Source organism: Sciurus carolinensis, chromosome 11, assembly GCF_902686445.1.
Source record: "Sciurus carolinensis chromosome 11, mSciCar1.2, whole genome shotgun sequence".
Classification (NCBI taxonomy): Eukaryota; Metazoa; Chordata; class Mammalia; order Rodentia; family Sciuridae; genus Sciurus; species Sciurus carolinensis.
This window is the reverse complement of record NC_062223.1, coordinates 123,006,109-123,020,772: the sequence shown is the minus strand read 5'-3', so window position 1 is coordinate 123,020,772 and position 14,664 is coordinate 123,006,109. Positions and strand designations below refer to the sequence as shown.

The 14,664-nt window shown below is 37.4% G+C and overlaps 1 protein-coding gene and 1 non-coding gene across 2 annotated transcripts; both read left to right on the top strand.

The window, feature by feature from the left end:
• Nucleotides 1–484: 484 nt before the first annotated feature.
• LOC124960894 (U6 spliceosomal RNA) lies at nt 485–587 on the top strand. Its single transcript, XR_007104208.1, has one exon. It is a non-coding gene; the product is annotated as a U6 spliceosomal RNA (small nuclear RNA).
• An 8,833-nt stretch (nt 588–9,420) lies between these two features.
• Nucleotides 9,421–10,348, top strand: LOC124960014 (olfactory receptor 149-like). Its single transcript, XM_047518536.1, is given in 3 exon segments — nt 9,421–9,529; nt 9,532–9,855; nt 9,858–10,348. Coding segments are annotated over 3 exon segments (924 nt in total).
• Nucleotides 10,349–14,664: the final 4,316 nt, after the last annotated feature.

Below are 14,664 nucleotides of genomic sequence, written 5' to 3'. Positions count from 1 at the left end.
AAGGATACCCACACCACCTTGCCTATCTGTGCCATGTCCCTCTGAATGTCGTCTTCTTTCCCCAGCCATGACCCTCAGACAAGTAATGGTGGTCCCAGCACCTGTACTTTTCCTGGAGAAGTGCAAAGCATTCATATGCAATAATTAATATTCCTCCCAGGCTTTCAGAGTAATGAAAAGAAAAACAGGTGGCATGGGCACCAGACTAACAATTTCAATATTTGATGCCAAGGGTTGCCTAAATTAGAGAATTCTCTTCATTATCTTATTGCTCTTATATACTTTCCAGGACCATACAAGTAAGCTGTGAAGGTTTTTATACTTGAAGGAAGACTTGGAGGGCAGTTAAAAGACAACAGCAGAAAAATAAGGAATTACACTCCATTTATGTATGATCTACCAAAATGAATAAGTGTATCCTACTATCATGTACAACTAATTAGAACAAATTTAAAAATTACTTTAAAAAAGCTAACATCCGTGCTTGCTTTGGCCACAAATACACTGAAACTGAAACAATACAGAGAGAATTAGTATGGACCCTGTGTAAGGATGACATAAAAATTCTTGAAGTGTTCCATATTATTTTTGGACTAAACAGAGGGGAGTGAAAGTAGGGGAGAGGCATGCGGGTGGCAGGAGAATGAATTGGACATTACTACCCTTTGTGCATATATGACATGTGTAACTCTACATCATGTACAACCAGACAAATGAGAAGTTATACTCCATTTATGTATGATGTGTCAAAATTGTAGGGATTTCAGGTCAGTCAATATACAGGGGGGCAAAAGTCCTTGAGTAGAGCAAATTCCTCATGATGACATTAGGCGCCCTGTCTGAATGACTTAGAGATGCCCTGCAACTCCTCTGTCCTTGAGGCCTTGTGGCATTATCTTATTATAATAACCTCTGGTACTAGTGGACTCTGAGAAGCAAGCAAGTTATGTGAATCTGTACATGCACAAAACTAACTGCACTATGTAACCTAATGTAACTTGATATGACCCTGGAATAGATAATAAACTGGACCAGCTCTCCTACAGGGACCACTTCTTGCTCTTCACCATCCTGTGTGCTTGCGTGTTTATTGGCTCTCTCCTTAACTCTTATAGCTGGACCCCAATTAACCTTTACAGGAAATGCATTCTACTGCCATGTATAACTAATTAGAACAATTTAAAAAAAAAATCAACATCAGTGTTGATGTGACCTCAGGATTACAAAAAGAGGCACATGAGGGGTGCACTGTGGGCACTGGTCCTGTTGGGAGCCTTCTCATTTAGTTCTTCTTGGAGTCATTAGCCTATACCACATGTCTTTGCCTGCCCATGCCTAAGTGACATGGGTTGAACTATGATTGTTGGAGACAGATGATCTCCTCAATCAATAAATACATTTTAATAGGAATATAGTGGAAAGCTCAGGGTTAGCCTGAACCCATGAGGACTGTACATTAGACTCTGATCTAGTGCAATAAAGAAAGAGTAGAGTTGATGGTAGCCCAAGACCTGATCCTGGATTGCTCACCACATAAAGAACAGTGGAACTTCACATGATGGCTTCTGACCCTTATGTCTCTAATACCTTATCAGAATGAAGTGGCCCTTTTGCTGTATTGTCAGTATTAAAGTGACTATTTTTGCACACACTTTGTTGTATCTGGTCTTCCATAGATTCACTCATTGAATCTTCATTTGTTTTATTATGTTTTCTGTGTCAAATTTCCTGACATGTCCACTGTTACACTGAATCCTGTTTCCACACCTTCTCCCATAAGATGAATGACTGTCTTACATGTCTTACGTGAAGGAAGCAAAGGGCAGTTATCAGGACCACTACTAGAATCCTGAACATACACGTAGCTAGTTATGTGATGATGGGCAAATTACTTAATCCTCCATCTGTAAAATTAAGTCATTGAACTACAGTTGTATTATTACTTTCAGTGTTGTATTATTACTTTCAGTGGTTCTCTGACTATTGCTTTCAGTGGTTCTCTGACTATTGCCTTTGATGCTAGCTCCAGCACAGTTTGCTCTGGGAATCACTTAACATCTGCTGTTTCTCTTCCAACTCAGTCATTTCTTTTTAAAATATGAGCCCATCTTCATACTGAAGTATCTGATTGATCAAAAAAAGAAAAGAAAAGAAAAAAACTATGCAATGAATCAACTGCATGTATTCCATTTCTTAGTTCTTTCAATTTTTGCTTTACACATTTTAAGTTCTATTGTTAAGTGCATTCTCATTTAGGATTATTATTTCTTCTTTGAGAATTGGCTCTTCTATCAAAATGCAATGCCAACCTTTATCTCTGGTGATTTTCCTTGTTTTGAAGTTGGCTTTGTCTGAAATTAACAGCTTCCTTAGTGGCTCAGGTCTACATGATGGATTTGGATGCATTCCTGTAATCCATCCAGAGTTGGTTTCTGTTGCTCAGCAACTCCTTTCCTTCATTGAATAACCTTATTAAATCCTTTTCTTTGTAAATTTGCTGATATAATCCTACATAGCAGAGTCTCAGATATGACCCAGTGTTCTAAGCAAAATACAAGATCCAGTTTACATGGCAAAAGTCAATCAAGGTTTGGAAACAGTAAAGCTTTAAATAGGCAAAAATATAGAAGATGCATGGAATACCCCTGCAAAAGGAAGGACCATCTCAAGACAAATGGATGAATAGAGAGATGATAAATATCTATGTATGAAATAGTGATCCACTTCATGCTTTGAATATAGCCCTTGCTGCTCTACCACTGAGGCTTATTTTAAAATGATCATGTTTTCTTTTTGTCTTCTCCCTCTCCCCCTCCCTAATCTGGGGGTGGGAGGTAGAACAGGATCACTTTTTTTACCATCCTGGGCTGAGTTATCTTTGAGCACACACTCATTGCAAAACCAAGTAATTTGGACTTCAGAGATGGCACCAGAAAATCTAATAAATGGTTATGTCCTAAATTAGCAAGTGAATTTTAACCCCCAATACCTGGGACCCCTGTCAGGGCACACCTAAAATGTAGCTTTTGAATCCTCTTCAAAAAAATCCCTCTGTTTTCTGGGTGTGGTGGCTCACTCCTGTAATCCCAGTAGCTCCGGAGGCTATGGCAGGAGAATCATGAGCTCAAAGTCAGCCTCAGCAATTTAGTGAGACCCTGTCTCTAGATAAAATGCAAAAGAGGGCTGGGGATGTGAGCTCAGTGATTAAGTGTCCCTGGATTCAGTCTCTGGTACAAAAACAACAGCAAACGCTCTGTTCTCCTTGATGGGCAAAATTACAACCTCTGGGATAGGATAGGAGTCCCCTTGTGCTTTTCCTTTGCTAGCAAAGCAATAAAACTTTTTTTTTTTCTTAAATGGATTCGCATTGGGGTCAAGGATCAAGATTTTGGTAACATTACTGTTCAGACAGAAGTGGGGATCTCTTTTATTATCCCATTTTATTCATCTGAATTCGAAAACTGGTTCATTATTCTATTATGCTATGGTTACCTGACTTATATCCCAGCATGTCTTAGACTTTTATAGTGGAGAGAGGATCAGAGAGAAACGAAGGTGATTGTGTAGAAACTAGTGATAACTAGGATGCCAAGTCACTCAAGAGATTTTCTGAGGAATTCAAGATCCTAATATGCTTTCATTTCTCTCTCTCTCCAATAAAATGCAGATATCATCAATTTTATTGGTTTTCATCCTATTTTTTAAATTTTAACTCTCTGTTTGGTGAATTATAGCTCTTTCATCCAAACCATTTAATTTTCAGGAGGCCCCCAAATTTTCCAACCAAGATAAAAATATAAGAAAAGAAAGAAGGGAGGGAGGGAGCAAGAAAGGAGGCAGATAGAAACAAATTTGTTCTCTATTAAGTAGCCATATCCTACCTTCTTCCATTCTGGATCAAGAATGCCCAGACTTTGCCTTGCTATTTAAATTCTTAATTTTTCCAAATGAGTAGTTGAGAAGTCAGTAGTTGCTGGAATATGTCTGTGATTTACTTGAAATTATAAAGAAGAAAATAAGAAATTAAAGGGTAGACTGTTCTCTGAAAGAAGGATAATGCAAATATATTGCAAATTTACCCAGCAGTTGTGTCATGACAAAAGAGCTCTCTTGAGAATATCTATTTTGAATTTTCTGGTGGAATTTATCCTTATGGAACAGACTGTGAGCTAACATCTTTCTCCCACCCTCTCTCTTTCTTTCTCTCTCTCTCTCTCTCTCTCTCTCTCTCTCTCTCTCTCTCTCTCTACCTCCAATTATTTGGTTAGGGAAACAGTAATGATTATAAATATTTACAGAACATGTATCCAAATCCCTAAGATGAATGGATTAATAATAATCCTGTCTCATGGGGTCACTGCAGTCATGCTGGGAAGCAGTGATGATGCAGTGGAAGCAAGCTAAACTTGGGAATGCCTGGGCTCCTCTGCTGTCTAAATTTAGGAAATTGCTCTGAGTTCCGGTGTTCTTATTTGTAAAATTGAGGTAAGACAAACCATCTTACACATTTCTTGATAATAAATCCAAGTAACATGAAAATGCATTGGCAAACTACAACCACCACAAATGTTAGGTCAAATTACTTATGAATGAGTGTTTGAAAATTATAATTAATGATGAACTTGTTCTATTTATTTATTTATTTATTTATTTATTTATTTATTTATTTTGTACCATGGATTGAACCCAGGGGCACTTAACCATTTGGCAACATTCCCAACCCTATTTTGTTTTATTTAGAGTCGGAGTCTCACTGAATTGCTAAGTGCCTCCCTAAATTGCTGAGGCTGACTTTGAACTCACAATCCTCCTGCCTCAGCCTCCAGAGTCATTGGGATTACAGGTGTGTGCCACCACACCTGGTCTTATTATTCTTTGTCACTCAATGGAGGAGTCACACTGTTTTTGATTTGAGATACAGCTTTATCATTAACCAACTCAGTTACCTTGGTTACCTTGATTAAACACTTAGAGACTAAACTGTATACTATTAAAAATCAGGGAGACATTATCTGCCTAATATATTTATGGTAATAAGTGAAAAAGATTGTGTATGCAGAGCCAGCAAGAAAATGCCAGAACAAAGAAAATGAACAATAGACATCAGTTATTATTAAAAACTGTGGTCTACTCACTAAGACATCCCAACAGGTCACTCCCATCCTATGAGACCATGTCTGAGTGTGTTCGGACGACCCCCAAAGCAGGCAGGTGTTTTCCATTTAAGATGCTCTAGCAACAGTCTTGGCATTACAAGTTACTTAAGTAAAAACTATGGATATAGTAACACTTCTGCTATGAAGTTTTGTTGAATTATCATCATTAATTTAAATCTTCATTTCCATTGCACTAGGTTAGTATTACTGAAAAGATTAATGGCATAAATAAAATCAAATAATTTCAAAATCACAAAGAGCATGAAATAACTTTAGTTATTCATTCAAACTAAGAATATCCTCAGTGATACACCTGAAAGATGGTCTGTTTATGTCTTCTTAAATACTTCCTGTGACAGAGATAATTGCATCGTAAGATTATTTATTTCATCAATGTACATTTTCTAATAAATCTTTCTTATTTTGAAAATAAATCCCTTTGTTATGCCAATTCATAAGTCTCTTCATGGAACATCTCACATTCTGTCTGAATGTCAGCTCTGGAAACATTTGAAGACCATATTTTATCTCTTTTTTAGTTAAGTGCAAAACCCAAATTTTTATAATTCATTATCAATGTTTTATAATTAGTTTTATCTCTAAATACCTTCTAATTATTTAATCTTTAAGTTTTAAATTTTTTCAATGTTATGATAATACCACCTAATCCATAAAATTTATTTTGGAGATTCAGTGTAATAATGAATGCTAAAATTTACCATAACAGCTGGGTGTAGTAGTGTGTGTCTGTAGTCCCAGCGATTCCAGATGATGAGGCAGGAGGATTACAAGTTCAAAACCAGCCTCAGCAACTTAGCAAGGCCCTATGCAACTTAGTTAGACCTTTTCTCAAAGTAAAACATTAAAAGGCTAGGGATGCGACTCAGCGGTTAAGTGCTCCTGAGTTAAATCCCTGGCACCAAGAAAAAAAAAAAATTACCATGGCACTTAGCTCGTGGTAAGTGCTTACAATTAATTATTATTCAATATTAGCTATTTTTTGCCAATCATTTTTTCTTTTGAGACGTTTTATAGTTGTTTTTTTTGTTCTGGTGATCCTCCCATAAATCGGTCAACTATATGAATATTTCTTTTGAAATATGTACCTAAAGATACATACCGATAGTAGATGCATAATAAATAAACTAACTAATTACATTCTTGTCTTTAAATAGTTATATTTATTAGAGACAAATATATAGTTACATGGATGCACAGATACTTTTAAAAGTGATGAGACAAAGAATATCATAAGCAAAGACTTGAAGGATAAAAAGTTACTAAATATGGGTATAGCCTTGCAGGTGATCTAATGTTAGAATGCAGCCTGTTTTACCTGACCAACAGTCTCACAGCACCTGCACCTCTTTCTGATGATATCATTACTATTATCTCATGATTAGATAATGAATAAAGTTGACAAATAATTGCTTCTTCAGAGCTATCATCACTGAGTTCCAACCAGGGCTTAAGAGGATCTGAAAAACACTTCCACTCTCACCGCAGGGAGAGAAAGTGTGTGCTAGTCTTGATTGTACAAACCCCATGAGACTCAATTCTTTATAAGTAAGGAAATGGCAGCTCCTATGGCTGGGACACACTTTTATCTTCTCAGACATATTAAATGCAAGGTTAAATTTCTTTCCTGGTCCCACTATTAATCTCTGTCCCTTATATATTAATGGGACCACAGATGGGGTCTTTTTTGGTCCTTCTGGACTTTTGTTTTCTTTTAAATGAACTTAAAAATCAAATAACATTATAGAATCAGGAAATATCATTGTGTCGATTCATAGACAAGGAACAGTGACCCCTGAGACACTTTGCTGACAAAGGGGAGGGGATGACTATCTTGAGGAATTTGAATTGTTCGGAAAGACTGTTCACATATGACTAGAATTAGTAACAAGGGACACTCCCTCTAACCCCCATTCCCTAAAATGTCACTTCACCACACTTTATTTCCTTCATTTTTGCCCAGTTCTAGAGTGCTACAGGCTGATTCATTCTGTTTTGCCACGATTTTCAGAGATAATTTTCAGTCAGATTTGTCTCAATACCTGATTGAAATTCCATATTGAATGTGACTACACTGTAAAAACTCCTGTGTAGGAGCTGATACAAAGATCTATTGTCTAAAGGGTGGGAAAAGCCTGTTGTAAAATCTCTAAAACTAAGTGAGATTTTAACTCAGACTACAAATGATCAGGAAGAAGTCAGATGCAGATATCATTTTCCACCCTTTTATGAAGAAATGCCAAGGACACATATGGAAGGGTCCTCAGAATCAATTGCCTATCTGTGAAGCAAACTATCTTAGAAGTCAGGGGCAAACACGACAGATTTTACTAATAATCAAGAACACAGCCAATGGAATGAAAGAGGTCTGCCATATACAAGTTTTACACTGTGGGCAGTTTTTGAATTTCAGCTTCCTATCTGTGACTCTGAATAGTTATAATAATGGTAACTTCTTATAGTACATTTAAAAGATAAATCACATTTTTAAAATGCTGATCTCATCCTTGGAACACACTAAGCATTCATTATATGATGTGTATATTCATTATTCTATTATTATTATCACCATTATCATTACATATATGTTCAACTATTATTACTATTACCTTTATATATATTCAATTATTATTACTACTGTTATCATAACTAAGTGAATAATGAGAAGAGGAACTTACATCTCCTAGGCACCATACCATACTCAACTTGTATAACTTTCCTGTTCTTTGCTTTTATTCTACATGAATCACTGTATTTCCCACTTCATCAGTAACATGAATTTGATGCTTTCCTTGCTTCTGGAATATTTTGTTAATATTTACAAGTTGCTAAATTCCATGCAGAATAAATTAACGGGATGGGAAGAGCCAGAGCAGTTTCTTATGATAGAAGTGGGGATTTTAGCACTATCAAATCCAGAGGAATGTAATCTGAAGAGAATGTGATCTACTCAATAGGGTTAACAAAACATTTATTTGAAAATAATTGTACAATACCAGCATTAATGGAAGGTGCTCAAAGAACTGTATTTCATATGTATAAAATAAAGGAAGTTTTTTTCTTAGGATTTAGAGGAATTTTTAAAGAATTTTTATTGGTGCAGTATAATTATACATAGTAAATTTTATTAACCATATTCATACATAAACATTATACGGTTTGATCAATGCCATTCCCCAGTATCTTCTCTATCTCTCCCCTTCTTCCTCCCTCCATCTACTTGTTTTAGTCAACTGATAGCCCTTCTACTATTGTAGTTATGATAATTATTATTATTATTATTATCATTATTTTAGTTAATGGATTATTATATACCATATATATCATATATAATCATACAAATGTGATTACATATATGTAAATTTAAGAAATAATCATATTTTTAAAATGCTGAACCATTCCTTGGAACATAGAAAACATTCATTAATTTGATATTAATATATAAAATTTAGGTGCATATATATCATATACATATGATTCAATGTGGTATATTTGTACATGAACAAAACGTAATTTGATAGACTTCATTTCCCTACACTTTCCCATGTTTTCCCTTTTCTCCCTCCCTCTCAATCCCCTTTCTCTACTCTGTCTCCCTTATATTTTAATGAGATCCCTTCCCTTTTATCCCTTAGGATTTAAATTGTTGCCAAATGCTTTCACAGACATTTCATAAACTTTACTGTGATACCAGAATATTTTTTGCACATATTATTGTGATCATTTTGGTTTCCATGTTGCAAATGATGAAACCAGGCCTATGGAAGACATTGTGCCAGCTATGTTTACTAGTATGGTGAATAAAACCCAACACCAGGATTCATATTGAATGATCTGCTTTCTAACACAATCTTTTTTCTGTTATTTGCAGAGTATAATGAATAATTGGAGTTTGTTACTTAGAGATATCATAAGAGTTCAAAATATAAATGTGATCAAAGAGATTAAATCTATGGGTAAAAGTTTCCTCACTTGAGAATATTTTGAATATATCTCTAAGTTTCTCCTCTTGTCATAGAAACCAATTATCTGCCTTTATGAAATATTCCTTCTAAGACTGGATTGACTGACTGACTCTTAAATAGCCATGTCTTATGACCTGAAATTGTTACATAGGTTTTACTGTGAGTTTCATAAGAAGGCAGGTTGCTTCTTTTCAAAAACAGAGTCAAAGCTTGATAATGTGACATTGTTGTCCAGATTTTGGTGTTTCAGACCCTCTCTCAGGATCAGATTTTTTACAGCTATGAGGAATTGCTCGGTGGTGACTGAGTTTGTCCTGCTGGGTATCCCAAACACAGAGGGTCTGGAGATCATGCTTTTCATCCTGTTTTCGTCCTTTTACATCTTCATCCTCATGGGAACCTGCTAATCTTGCTGGCAATTATCTCCTCCACTGGGCTTCACACCCCCATGTACTTCTTCCTGTGCAAGCTGTCTATTTTTGACATATTTTTCCCATCTGTGAGTTCTCCCAAGATGCTGTTCTACCTGTCAGGGAACAGCCAAGCCATCTCCTATGCAGGCTGCATGTCCCAGCTCTTCTTTTACCATTTCCTGGGCTGCACTGAGTGTTTTCTGTACACAGTGATGGCCTATGACCACTTTGTTGCCATATGTTACCCTCTACGCTACACCATAATCATGAGCCACAGAGTGTGCGCCATCTTGGCTGCAGGGACCTCGTTTTTGGCTGCATTCAGGCCACCTTTCTGACCACTCTCACCTTCCAGCTGCCCTACTGTGGCCCCAATGAGGTGGACTATTACTTCTGTGACATCCCAGTGATGCTGAAGCTGGCTTGTGCAGACACCTCAGCCCTGGAGTTGATGGGGTTCATCAGCGTTGGTCTCATGCCCCTCAGCTGCTTCCTCCTCATCCTCACCTCCTACAGCTGCATCGTCTGCTCCATCCTGCAGATCCACTCTGCAGAGGGTCGCCGCCGTGCCTTCTCCACCTGCAGTGCCCACCTCACCGCCATCCTGCTTTTCTACATGCCAGTGGTCCTCATCTACCTAAGGCCAACCCCAAGCCCCTGGATGGATGCAACTGTTCAGGTCCTGAACAACCTGGTCACCCCCATGCTGAACCCCTTGATCTATAGTCTGAGAAATAAAGAGGCAAAATCATCCCTGAGGAAGGTCCTCTACCTGCTGGGCTTCCTTCCTAAATAATTGCAGAGAGATCAGAGGCTCACACTTCAACCATGCATCATAGCTGATGAAATACTTTTGTTTGTTTGGTTTGCATAAGGTATTATTATTATCTCCACTTTACAATATGGGGGACTGATACATTAAAGAGTTAAGGTGACCAGTCCTCAGCATGTATAAGGAGCAAATGGCAGAATGAAGACTGCAGGGTTGGTCTTCTGACCCTGGGATCTGTACTCTTTTGTGGACATCACAGGACTCATAAAGAGGAAGAGAACCTTTCCCAGTAGACCAAAAAAAAAAAAAAAAAAAAAAAAAAAAAAAAAAAAAACCTGGACCTTCTGCTTCTCACTCTTAATTGTCTTCATCCTTTTCATCCCTCCACCTCATCTTCTGCTCACTCTGGTGCTTTTTCACTTTGGCTATAATATTTGTCTCCTCAAATGCCAGCATTAGACAAGTCATCATTTTATTGGCTAAAGGGTTGTTTAAGAAGTGAGAGAGATGTATTCTCAAGGCTTCAAATAGCATCCTGTTACTCCAGAACCATGAAGAGGTTGTATAAAGAAGAAGGCTTCTGGCTAGGACCTTAGGCAGGTTTCTCAGGTGAGGCAGAAATACCAGTCTTCTATATCACTTACAAACCCTGACTTTTGGACTTAGACCTGAAATAGGCATTGGTTGTGGACATGCAACATGTGAATGGAAAGAGAGACGAGATAAAGGGATCCATGAGTAGGGGATTATACTGTGATTCCATGCTAGAAAATCTGGACTTATCTATGTCTTGCTCAGTACAATCAATGGACAATGCTAGGCATTGCTGAGTTCAAGCTATCAATCTTTTGCATTTTGGGCTTCTTTGTTTACTAAAAGCATTTGACTTTGACTTATTTTCCTGCATTTATTGTTTTTTGGTCTCAATAGACTAAGGATGAGAAATAGTTAATTTCAAACAGACCAGGTGTAATTTTCATGACTGAATTTCATAAAGATACTCGAATGCTTGGGGAACACTGCTGCTATGAAATCTGTTGTGAAATGGATTTGATCAAATTATGTCATGTGCATAATATGAATATGCCACAATGAAACCTACTATTGCATATAATTAATATGCAACAATAAAATGTTTTTAAAAAGCAGATATGTCTGTAAATTATATGGAAATTATTTGAAAAAAGAATAATAGAGAAGAAAAGATTCTAGTAAAAAATGATGGAAGAGAAGCAGAGAAGAGACAGAAACAATGCTTTTCTTTGTCTCTCTTCTCAGAATCGGAGAGCAATCAAAGAAACTGCCAGTCCCAACTGGAAGTGCTGTGTCTTTGCTTGCAACTACCAGGGTGACCTGGCACTTGGTCCAGATTTCTGCCTGGCACTACTGTGAGCCTCCTAAAATCCTTCTACCATGGCTGTTTACCTATTCCTTTTCAGTAAACAAGAACCTTAAAGGGAAGGTGGAAATACATCTCAGATTACTTGAATTTTACTGTATAACAAACCCTTCTCATTCCTCAGGATTCACTCTAAAGGTTCCCTTCCTCAATTTCCTGGCTGTATAGGCTCATTCAAAAGAGAACAATCTATAAGGATAAAAGATGGGCTCCTGCTTCTTTTTCATTTTGCTCATTATATACCATTTGGTGAATAGGATTGGAGAATGCAAAGTCACCATGAAAGAGTCAGAATCTGCTGAAGAAAAGAAGCAGATGGGCTGCCTAGAAATTCTGGGGTTCACATTAAGACCAAGGTAGAAATTAAAGAAGAAAATAAGGAGTGCATTTTCTGAGACCAGAGAAGGACCTCAGAGAAGTGTTGAAAATTGAAGATGTGTTTGCTTGCTTATTTTATCCAGAGCTGAGGAATATTATCCAGGAAGAAACAGCATAGTTCTCAATGTTTCATTTAGGTGACTGGGGAGGAGGATGAGAGAAAATTTCTTGGGCTGGTATCTCTTAACCATATGCTATTAAGAGGGGATGTCTTTGAAGGAAGGCTAAATTCATTATAGCTTCAATTTTGGGGTTCTTCTCCAGCTCAGCACATTGTTCTTGGATTGGGGGAGAAGCCTGGACAAAAGGACTCCACCATATCCCCTTAAGCAAATTAACCTCTCTCCATATCCCAGCAGCTTTGAGATATTCTGGTAGCTCTTGAACCTTCAGGTAGAGCCTGTACACTGTCCTTCTAAGCAGGAGCCAGAAATGCCAGGCCCGGCCTGGACTGTGGAGGTCCAGGTTGGCTTTGATGGTAGGATGAGATTTTTATGGGTTTTATCACTTAAGTGGCAGCTTAAGAAGCATTTGAGAAAAAGTTCCAATGGAAGAAACCTCAATTCAGGTAGCCCATGGAATATTTAATTCACAGGGGCAGATAGAAATGAAGAAAAGTTTAAGACCAGGGAGGTCAGAGAAGAGGAATATTGGAACAGAGGTTCAGGGGACAGTTTTGAGCACAGTGGGCTGCAGGGCAGCACATCCTGAGACACTAGCTTCAAGCATGGCCCAGGGGGCATTCAACACCTCCACCCCAGAGTCTAGATTCTTTTTTTTTTTTTTTTTTTTTTTTTTTTTTTTGCAGTGCTGGGATTGAACCCAGGGCCCTATGTTTGCAAGCACTTTACCAACTGCGCTATCTCCCCAGCCCAGAGTCTAGATTCTTTAAAGGCTTCCACATTCACCCCAACAATGTCTGCAAGACACCTCAATTTGTTACAAAGCCAAAGTCTGTTCTGAATTCGACCCACGTTTTGTTTTATTTGCAGCCCCCAGAGAGCAAATCTGAGATGTGGGCATTTGTTGAAACTGAGGACATAGACACTAAAAGTGAAGCCCAGATGATGGTACTGACAAGGACAAGGAGGTCATGGAGAGAGGCTCCCAAGGGAATAGCCACACAGGTCCAGGTCTGCACCATTCATGTCCTGCTCTCCCTGTTGACTTGTTCACAAGGAAAGTGACTGAAATTAATGAGTAACAAATCTCAGTCACTCCATCTGCATGTTTTTGGTCAAAAATTCTAGCTTTACCTTTACCAGAATAATCACTCAAGCTAAAAGAAGAGCATTATTACATTTCTATGTGGTGTACTGGTTGACTGAGGATTAGGGGGTAACAATAACTGTCATTATTGCAATCTTAGATTGATGAGAAACAATCGAGCCTATTATTTATCATTGCTTTGTTTTATATTCCAGTGCTTCAACAATTATTTTAAATCCCATCTCAGTGATAGCCTATAATGACATCATAAATCATCTGTCACTGTTATTGATCTTTTCTAAAAATGATTCATCAAATATTAAAAAGTTAGAAAATAATTTTAATGAAAATTCTGTAAAGCATAAAGTACTATGATGTAATAATCACACAAGTTCCTCTACTCACTTTAAGGGAAGAGAAATGCCAGTGAAAATTCTAAGTAGTTTCCACTCACTTCCCTCCTTCTAGATGCCATCATTTTCCTGAGTTTTGTGTTGTCTCTGAGTTTTACCTCATACGTTTATGTCCCTAAACACCGTATTACAAGGTTTTGAACTTTGCATCAATGAAATTCTATTAAAGTTTGCTTTTTTCACATAAATGTTGATGCTTATGTTTGCATGTCTAGGACTAATTTATTCACTATTTCCAAATATAAATATATCAACTTTGCCACTGTGTACTGTCACACTATATTAATATACCAAACTCTATGTATTAATGTTTTTAAATAAATAAGCATACATATGACATGAAGATACCAGCATGAACCTCTCCTCAAGATTTCCTTTCATAAGAGAAAACAGGTAAACCAATTTAGTTAGGATATTCCTAAAGGTTGGGATATAAGTTCATTTTGGAAGATACTCCCAGGAAGCATGATAAGGAATAGTGAGAAAAGAAAGGACAGTCAATGATATGTGTATTTATGGTTCACCATGATGAAGAAGTGGGGCTCAATCCCACTAGGAATCCTCTGAAAGACAGTAAAGAAAGACCTCTGTTATTCTACCTGGGTACAAAGTAAGCTGGAGTGATTTTGTAAAACTATTACCCCAAATTTGTTAGTGGATGATCTTGGAAGCATTAATTCTCAGGCCCTAGCTTGCTCTCTCTCTCTCTCTCTCTCTCTCTCTCTCCTCTCTCTCTCTCTTTCTCTCTCTCTCTCTCTCTCTCTATATATATATATATATATATATACGTATATACATATATTTTTTTTTAATAAAAGATTGAAAAATCTTCCCTAGCCAGACTGCCTTCAGGCAGAGGGCATGGGGATCCTCAGGCCACAAAGATACTCTGAAGGTGACCTCTGAAGTAGCCTAAAGAATGTGGACAGATATCTTAAGAT